Consider the following 10801-nt stretch of genomic DNA (forward strand, 5'->3'; position numbering starts at 1 on the left):
ATTATTAGGTAATGAAGGAGAAGCCAGGTTAGAAACAAGTGGATTTGGATGGTTGGGAAGTTTATCATGGAAGGAATGGAGTCTAGTTTTGGCCAAATAGGCAACAAATGAGACATTGAGGTGCTGATGGATGATTTGATTCGTGACAAAGTAAGGAGCATTAAGGATTTTGGACTGTAAGAATTGGATTCGGGAGGAATTTGATGGTTTAGTGGATGGAAAATTGATTATTTTGTAGGAACATTTCTGAGTTTTGTTTTCATTTTTTCTCCAACATGCCTTAAAGCTGAAATTTTGTGCCAGCTTGATAAAAAATGGTGCAATAACAAAATCGGAAGTGATTGAATTTCATTTATTGATTTAGACATTAAAAGTATATATATTATTTTTTTTTCTAGGCGTTAAATGTCAAGTTCATAAACCACTATTATTTTTTCTGCTATCTTAATCGAAGCTAATTAAAGAAATATCATCTATGAGCCTAAATTTGGTGTAGATATGAAAATGTATTCTGTGAAAAAAACAAGAATGCGAGGTCTGAATTGTGAACTCCTTGGACACTTACCAGATGTTTCATGTTGTCCACCAGGAACTGGCCATAGAGGTCTGGTCCCACTGCCGAGAGGAGGAGCGGAGTACACTTCTGCAACTTTCCCAGAGCATCTGCGATGTTACGGCCGACACCACCCGCGCTCTGCCCGATCTTCCCAAGCACGGTACGTCCGTCCATCTGCAACAGTCAGAGAAGTAAAATTAAAAATACTAGTTCTTGTAAAGCCAAAATAGGATAGAAAAAATAACTGATAAAACACCCTTCTTCATTAATGTAAGTAAACATTTCATGAATTCAAGAATGAACATCAATAACGAAAAGCAACAATCCCCAAAAACTTTGAACTAATCAGCAACTAAATGCCAATGTCAACAATGATTTGAACATTACTATCAAAGCATTCAGTAGATCACGTTCCTCGTATTTTCTATTGAGTCTCGTAGGAAACTCTTTTAAGAGATTTAGATAAAATGTTCCCTATTCACTACCAAAAAATCGGAAAACTTTGGTTTAATGCAGGTAAAAAAAAATGTTTTGTCCTCTGAATAGAAAATTTTCACTAATACTTTACGTTTAAGACAACAAAGAACAAATTAGATCCGTTTCTGTCTTCAGCCACATTGGTGTTCCACCAATCTATCTGGCTGGACCAATATAGATTTTAACAGATTACGTACACTAATTTCGCTTACTCATGCGTACACATATTTTCCTCGGCACACCTAGTCCTATAACTTTCAGATGATAAAACATGTTATTAAACTAAAGGTCTGTGTTTTTCGTTATGTAAAAAAAACACACATAAGAGAGTAAAGCATGTAATAAATCTTATTGTGTTATTTCACCATTTATTAAAGCAGTTATTATTACCGTAGTTATTTATTACCTTAATGAAAACTACATATAGTTATGAGTGACAATTAATGAATCCTCCAACCATAGTTAGGGGAAATAAAAATAAGTGCCTAATTCAAAAGGTTAAAACAATAAACTTTTCATTCGGAGCTGCATGTTTTAAAAATTATTTACAACACAAAAACCTAATGAAATATCATTTGAAGTAAAATAAAATTTCTAAAAAATGTGTGAGCTGTTTACGTTGAATAATATTTCCGAGATACTTTTTTTTTTTTTTAACGCAAGATTCAATAACAAAAGAATTAGAAATCAGTAGTCAGTGAATTCATTCATTGAAATTATATCGAGAGATCATTATTATTTTTAATTATATTTAACAAAATAAATACACAAAATGTTGATTTCTAGTTCTTCTGACCAAACGTTTGGTTTATGAAGAACCATATTTCAGGAACCATTAGACATATATATGTCTGTTAGCACTTAAATTAATGTACTATAAAGTAGTCCATAATTGCTATCTTCGTAGAAATAGAGGTTTTCTGGGAATTCACCGAAATAAATTCACAAAATGTTGATTTCTCGATGTTTAGAAAAACTTTTGGTTTATGTAATATTATATCTCAGGAACTATAAGGCGTACAAAAAATGGCGTACCCAGGATCAAAACTGGGGGGGCAAGCCATGTTCATCCATTTCACACATTTCAGCATGGAAAAGACGAAAAAAAAACCACAAATTTTGAGAAAATCATAGCAGTGCATTATTAATTATTACAATTATTTGCTTGAAAAAAATTTATTAAATTAATATTTTTTTTACTTATAGAAGGCATCAGCAGGGTATGCCTATACGTACGGATTTCTATTATGGATCATATTTTAGATCATATATTCTACTTTAAATACTGTGCAATGAAGTTTTTTGTATTGTAGATGGTTTTAATAAAGTAAACTTCAGGGGTATATCATAAATGTTTCAATTTTTCTTTTTTATGACATTTAATGTATCTCTTGTATAGTATAGGAAAAACTGAACCATTCTGGTAGAAAATAAAACACAGTTTTATGTTAATTTTAAAGAACTCAATAATGATTCTTTTTGTGTATTCGGAACAGCCATTATTTTTCGTCCTCCCTAACTATGATTGGTGCTCATTTAACTCATACACATCTGATCAATAAGCAACCACCGCCAAAATGTCAATACTGCAACAGTGTACTTACGGCCAGTCACATATTTGAAGGATACAATTTCTATTCCATGAACTTGGGAGCGGAACCGAGTGTATCGGATGCTCTGAATGATGATCTGAAGAACGTGGAAATGGTTTTGGTTTTCTTAAAAAGGAATGGCTTTTTGAATAAGATTTAAACCCGAAAGTTTGTTATACGTACTAAATAAGTAATTATTTAATTTTTTTTGTAATTATTTAAACAGTATCAAATCTTGAAATAGAATTATAAAGTATGAAACATGGGCGTTGATGACCTCAGGGTTTTACGTCCTAAAGTCCCAGCCAACAACAACAACTATGATTGGCAGAATACTCAATTTTGATTCTTAAATGAATATTGTTTTCATTAAAATAATAAAAAAAAGGGGTGTAAAAACTGATTTTTTTTCTTCTTGGAGGTATTGTTTTCGATAGAGTTCTAGATAAAAAAAACATTCCATAAATTAATTTTTTAAGCAATACAAATCACTCGGCCACACCATTTTTTTAAAAATGATATTTAATTACATTTAATTTATTTTTAGGGTGAAAAGTTCAAGTTTAAAAAGGTACAAGTACCACAGTATACCTCCAATTTGGCGAAATAAAAACAATAAGTTTTATTTCCTTTCAAAATAATATTTGACATCACTTATCCTAAATTTTATCAAGAATGCTCACTCTTCATAATTAGATAGTTTAATTATCTATCCATTTCACTGTCACTATTAGAACCTTAATGCATGTAAATGCCGCTTACCCTATGCCTTGATGAGGGTCTCAAGTTAAAATGATCATGGGATGTTAATTATAGAGTTGGTATCGGATAGAACGGTGTCGGTTGTCCTCTAGTGTTTACCTGACCTCAACTCATGCAATCGATTTTGCCAAATGGGTACAAATAACATCAACAATTTGAAATCTTTATCACTCTGACCTTTCCTAGGAAGATCGATATCGGGGCATGTTAGTTATAGATGTTTAATTAATGAATTCAGATTCATAATGACGCAAATCAGAGCTAAAATATCCATACTTAGTTAAATTCCACATTAACGTTGATAATGTGTCTAAAAAAAAAAACTATATGTATTAATGTACGTGAACAGCCCATATTAAAAATACATAAATAGTAACTTTTACAATTGCCATTTTGCATTGTCCTTTTTATACAATTTTACTGTTCTATCAAAAGTGGCTCCGACAATTTCGAATAAAAAATTAGTATCAATGTATTCTATAATTTAATATTATTTGTATTAACTAGGATTCATATTAATTGGAATAGTCTCACACTCTTTTAATTTTCAAAATGGCTTCCTCTAAAGTGTTATACTATTGTTAAAGTGAAGCTTCTCTCATTATTGGTGATAACGAATCAGATATATACGAACTATGAAAGTATTTGATAATTAACTAAACGAGACAAAAATGAAAAATACTATCCAAGATTGAGAACAACTTTCCGGTAATAAGAATAGCTGGATAGAAGTATGATATCCCGTTGAAAAGCAAAATATTTTATAAATATAAAGAACATATAAAGTCGTAGGTCATGAAGACTGACAAAAAACTCACATATAAAAGGATAATTTCACACATTTACAAATTACAAACTGGACTATAGTGTTCCTAGTAGCCAATACAAGCACTGTGGTTTTCCGTCAAACAATGAGGTAGGATGTCATTTAGTAGACAATCTAACGGCACACAACTCAATCTACACGAATTAATTGATTTTTCAGGTCCAAATTATTTGCATTAGATGAAAAAGATCATTATAATTCTGAAATGTTTTGGTATGCAATCAAAATTAAACTTTGTCCCAAAACTAAAATAATCAGAAAAAATGAAAATGAAACAGAAAAAAATGTCTTTTTGGTTAGAACATTATTAAAAAAATTAACCTAAGTAAATCACTTTTTTGAAACTAGTCATACAAACAACATTTCATTTAATGTCCAAGTCGCTTTCTTTATAACTTCTACTACTTGCAATGTCGCAGTTATCTTGGGTCCCCGGCACATAAATAACTTTCAATTATTCTTTAGAACAGATCAGTTTTTCTGAAGGTAATAGTTTATTTGATATAATTATTTAATTTCATATGCTATCACTGCATTAGAGGATATCGATTTTTGATAATTTCAATTGTATGTGTTTCAACAATTGAATTATTATTATTTTTTTAATAATTTATTTATTGTTATTTACAACTGATTAAAAATATAAACAACAAATAAATTTGCTGTAGGTGACATAGTGACATGATAAAAAACATGTGGAGAATCTACCCATTAATAGAACTCCAACAACATTTCTAGAGGAGAAAATCTCGAGGTCATCTTCTTTTCAGACGCCTAGGAGAATTATTAGGTAATGAAGGAGAAGCCAGGTTAGAAACAAGTGGATTTGGGTGATTGGGAAGTTTATCATGGAAGGATTGGTGTCTGGTTTTGGCCAAATAGGCAACAAATGAGGTCCTAATGGATGACTTGATTCGTGACAAAGTAAGGAGCATTAAGGATTTTGGACTGTAAGGATTGGATTCGGGAGGAATTTGATGGTTTAGTGGAGCCCCAAAGCTCAACTCCGTATGTCCAGATAAGCCTTATAATAGTCATGTGGATCAGTCTTTTGTAATGGATCGGCAGTTTAGACCATTTTCCTAGTAAATATGTAATAGTCGGAATCGGCGAGCAGTCTCCTGTCTTTTCAGTCTTGTGTGAGGATTTCATGTCAGTCGTTTGTCCAGATGTATGATGGTCTATCGTGATGATGGTTCCTGGGCTGCGTCAGATGAGAACAGCAAACGATTTTGCCAAAAACTTATACAAGACATTTATTCCCCATCCTGAAATTTAACCGACCCATATAGTTAAAGTTCATGAATTTCTATCTTCATCTCTCAACTATGCTCTTAATCCCTCAAAAGTCTTTGAAAAAATCATCATCAATCAGAAGGTTGAGCTCTTATTATTGATTGGAAAATATCCAGAATTAACAGAATAAATAATATAATTCAGGTCTCCTTAAAATTCAAGTATGCAGTAAAAGGAGTTTTTAAGGGAAAAATTTATTACAAGAAGCAGATAAGGGGCTATGGAAAAAAAAAAAAGTTCAAAATAATACGGGAACACGTAATCTAGACGCAGAAAGGAAAAAAAATGAAAATAAAAATGAACTTCATCAAAAGTACGCATACACACAACATGATCTTTGTTTTAAAATAGACAAAGGAATAAACATATATGTTACTTATAAATATGAAAAACATAAATATCAAGACGTTAAAAAAAAACCAAAAAAAAAACGTGATTTTCATTTGAGTAAGGAACTTCCACCAAGCATGGTCAAGTGAACTTTCGATAATAAAAAGAAATAATCATTGGTTACCACTCTTAGAGCGTAGGATATACAGAGATGACTCCCTACACGTGGTAAGAGTTTGTGGTTGTTCTTTGTTATATTTCCCGTTCTCATCCTGACAGACCAACAGATTTACAGGTTAGAGCAACCGTGGACACTGATATTTTCGTCAACTTGAACAAAATCCTCAAGGTTTCAATTCATCACACTCAGCTAGACGCCTGGGTTTAATGAAGTGGAATTTGTGGTTAATAGTTGATTTTGGTAGGCTTTGGTTGTTTACTATTTGCTTGACAAACCTGCACTTTCTACAGTAACTTTAGATTAAATTAAATACAATATGAAATCAGTCTTTAACCTCATTAAGAATGAAAAGGAACAACGCATCTATGCATGTTGGGAAATGAGAGACTTCAATCCATAGAGATCGGAAGGGCCCTGAATTCAAAGTATAAGGTGTTAGCAAGCAACATGTTGCTACAACATTAAATTAACGATTTTTTATTTTCAATTTACCAAATGTTTTTCACAGGGACCATGAAAAAACATTAAATAATGATTCCATGGAGGCAGTTATCGGTAAGGCTGCTAAGGAGTCACAATAAAAACCTCGTAACATCCCATTTTGGTCAGAATTGGAATAGTGTTGAACTTGTAAGATGTGTAAGACCTGTGTCTTATGACTAGGAAGGAAATTTAAAAAGAAAATCGAAATTCGACAGTATTCCGTTGTATTTAAATGAATAGCTCAAACTCTGAGGATGATCTATATGTGCGGGCCGAAACGTCAGTTACAAATAAATAAAACAAGAAGTAATTTTATGCTAACGTCGCATCGATCTTCTGATACCACTATAATCCAAAAAAAAAAGGACAAGGAATAATTCAGCTTTTTTTAAAAATTTTTTTTTTATTTTCTCGTTTCATGTATTAAAATGTTCCATCTAACGATTCCGCATCTCATGCAAAAACTCTGGCTAATGAAGGCTTGTAGCCGAATTCATTCGATAGCAGAACAGAAGTCAAAAAGACATTAATGACACCAATAATTGTCCAATAAGAAGACAAGCTGCAATGTGTCGACACTATGATAAATCTGCAATGTGGCCGGTGGGGGGAGGGGGAGGGCATGCGCGGTACCTTCCGGCGGCCACTAGTCCAGTCCGGGCCGCCCTGTCACACGCTCGCTGGTACCGTGGCATCTGTAGAACGTAACATGTCACATCTTGTAAGTCACACACCACAATTACATTATATTTGAATAATAAATAATAATTTTTGAATCGAAGTAGTTATGTTTTTTATTATTGCATTCAACGCATGTCAGGATTTAAAATTTAATGTTAATATTTAAGGTGTACCTGAACTAAAAAAATTAATTAATAGATTAATACAAATTTCTAACCAGTGCTCTTGTTACTGTATATTCAAGAAAGTAGAAAACAAAATTAATAAAAAATAATATCCAGCGGATTGAAAATATTTTTTCAAAATCAAAGAAAATAAATAAAATTTGATAAAATATAAAATTCTATTCTTGTAAAAAAAATTCTAATGAAATACGATCAACCATTTTAACTTAATCATCTTAAGAGATGGGTACAGCGAAGATCACTCAACCCTAAACTAATCCCAATTGGTAGTTCGATTTTTAATTGTGATAAATATTAAATATAAATTACAATAACCATAATGGTTATAATATTATTTTTTAAATTTTATTCATCGTTTCAAGTAACACTATCTCTATCTATACATTAAACTGATGTTGAACTATTGAAGTATTAACTATATGTATATATTTGGTTACTATAGTTACTTTAGTATAACAACTAAATTCATATTTGTATGAAATAAGAATTTAGTAGTTTGAAGCAATTTATTTTGAAAAAAATAATACGTCAATATCGTGTTCTGATTGTGTTCGACCAATACAATTCAGTATTCAAAAGAGATGATGAAATGAGTCTGACACTAGGTTGAACTTTCTAAATGTCATGACAATTTATGACCTCAAGGGAGAATAAGTTTCGGCGAATCACCTGCTAAAAGCTTTCGAATGCTGTCTTTCATTAGGTCATTAATTGATAGCCTTTTTAATGATTCACTAGCCCAGATGAAGAACAGAAGTTCGACAAAACAGAAATAGAATAATCAAATTATATATAAATTATTCTTAATAGTTTATTAATAGAATTTGAATATATTACAGTAAGAAATGTTTTGGTAATCCGATATAAAATAGTATCTATCACTAAAACATCATTGAAATGGATATATGTATTTACAAATTGATTCGATTCAAATTTAATATAAACAAAATTACAACAATTAGTTCTTTTTATATTGGAAATATATAAAATTTTATTATACTGAAAATAGCTCCATTTTTGCTAGTCCCCGCCCCCTCCTCCAGATTTAAAATGGTGTCCATCACTCCGGGCTTCAGCTTAAGAGGGATATATTTTCAAACTAGGAGAAGAAATGAACTGGTTGAGAACTAGCTAAAGGTTCTGATCGAATAATATACTTTAAAATATACTAACATTAATTAAAAGAGAAAACACTCATTACTTAAAACGTAAAATGATAATTGATTAATTAAATATGTAGGTATTATTCGTTCATAGAATCAAACAGTTGAATTTTATCCTAAAAGAAATTATATCTAGACATAGATAGAAAATATTGAAAAAATAAAACTCATTGATATAAGAATGTATTTTTTACTCACTACAGAACTGAATCTAGCTGATTTGATTAGAATTAGGTATATATGGCAAAATCATTTTCATCATATATGTGATGAAATATACACTATTGTGCATATACGTATAGTATTAATAGTGCATATAGATGTAATATTAATTTGAAGTAACGCCCCAATCCATTTCGAATATCATAATTTGGATATTAAGATTACAAATTAATTATATCTGTCAAATCAATGTTAATGGCAAACCAGTCTATTTCCGTTAACTTGACCAATCTCACAATATTGCTGTCAATTCAGAATCGCATAAATTAATTGACTAAACAATTTAATCTCCATTTCAGTTGTTGTAATTCATGTAAAAAATAACATAAATATCAAATGCAATATAAAAAAAAGAAAAGTTAATACTGTCAACAGCACTAAAATTAAACAAAAAAAGTAGGTTTAATATTTTTAATGATTATTTAAACTATGTGTTTGAAATAAGTGAAAAAGATAATGGAAGACATAAATAGATGAAAATGTCAAGTTATATTTTATAAAATTTTAGTTTGAGACTGGTTTGTTTATCAATTATAATAAAATATCGAGGTGTAGATAGTTGACCGTAGATTAATGCTTGAAGAAGTTTGTCGGGGGGTGCGGTCAGCAAAGAACAAAATAACTAAGAACAACATAAATAAACAAAACCATAATAAAGAAGAAATAATAAAATATCCATTTAGTCTCAACATGTTTATTTTTTTATTACTCCACTACTACGTGTTGGCCATTCCGGCTATTCTCAAAGATAGTACATCAGAACTATTTAGTTTTCTTTTATCTTATCTTTGCTGGTATAGGAAAAAAAAGTAGTCACTGAGAAAATGATTTTAATTACACACTAAAAAAAAATTGCAATCGCTTCTTATCAAGAATGATAAAAACTATCAAATGGTGGTATCTTATGTTATATTTTAGATAATCTTAGTTGTATTAATTTTTTTTTTGTAACTCTATGATCAAGTACTTTTTTTCTCACTTACCCAGTTAATTTTTGAGTAAAAAAACGGCTTGTGTCCAATAATATTTAAATGAAATTTATGAAAACCATAGAATAGTGAAGGTTCATTATCTAATTTAAAGTGAATATCAACCTCCAATCGTTACTATTTAAATTTTTGTAACTAAAATCATTCTTTGTGTGAATATTTCATTAAATGCAGAAAAATATGGTAAAAATAATATTATTATTAAAAATATGTAAAAGATTCGGTCTACTTTGCGGGTCAATGAAAAAAAGAGAGAGAAAAAAATATAAAAATATATATACTAAACCTCCATACCTATATAGTTTTATTTTCTATTTTCTATCCAGTTTTGTCTGGATAACTCTTAGTTATTTTATATTTTTCTTACCCTCATGCTCTATCTTTTATGTTTTATTATGACATCAATAATTTTTAAGACTTTTTTCTCATTCGTTCAACATAAGAATCTAATTTATGACCTTAAAGAATGATTGCAAGGAAATCATTTTATTAAAAAATAATTTTCACTGATAGCAAGTTTTTTGTATCGCAATCCAAACAACCATCTCAAAAATCTACTTCCGACTATTTTTATATATTTAATAGCTTTTTATGCTCGGTTAATAACATTTTAAATTCATAATAAAATAACCAGTTTATATTGGGTTTATGTAAAATTTCTTAATTTTATAATTATGTATACTAACCAAGCAATTTTTGTGTACATGTAAATATAAATGACTTATGGTGTAAAATCATTATTTAGAGATAATAAATCAATATAATGAGTGAGAATTAGTTTTTTTTTTTATTATAAAACATTTTATTTCATAAATATAATATGAATAATAAGTGTTAAAATTTCTTTTATATACACCCTTTTACTATTCGTTTTCCATATAGCTACTTATTCTATACCAGCTATGCATTAAATTTTGAAACAAATAAACTGAAGGAAAAAAAAAATTAATTCCAGAATTAAATTTAAATTTTATTTATAAATTTTAGAATTTTAATTCTAAAAGTTTATTTCTAGACTAAGAAATTAAATAAAAAAATTATTAAACAGAATTTTTTGC

General features: G+C 29.7%; 1 protein-coding gene across 1 annotated transcript in view; it reads right to left on the reverse strand.

The window, feature by feature from the left end:
• LOC136796255 (uncharacterized) overlaps nucleotides 1-10116 on the reverse strand; it is an 18095-nt gene extending 7979 nt beyond the window's left edge. Inside the window, exons 1-2 of the mRNA XM_067049414.1 lie at nucleotides 10111-10116; nucleotides 566-730 (exon numbers count right to left, since the gene is read on the reverse strand). Coding sequence (XP_066905515.1) covers nucleotides 566-730; nucleotides 10111-10116 — 171 coding nt within the window. The remainder of the gene's footprint in view (nucleotides 1-565; nucleotides 731-10110) is intronic.
• Between the last annotated feature and the right edge of the window lie 685 nt (nucleotides 10117-10801).

This window comes from Halyomorpha halys, unplaced genomic scaffold, assembly GCF_000696795.3.
Source record: "Halyomorpha halys isolate HHAL.00 unplaced genomic scaffold, Hhal_1.1 Scaffold604.1, whole genome shotgun sequence".
Classification (NCBI taxonomy): domain Eukaryota; kingdom Metazoa; phylum Arthropoda; class Insecta; order Hemiptera; family Pentatomidae; genus Halyomorpha; species Halyomorpha halys.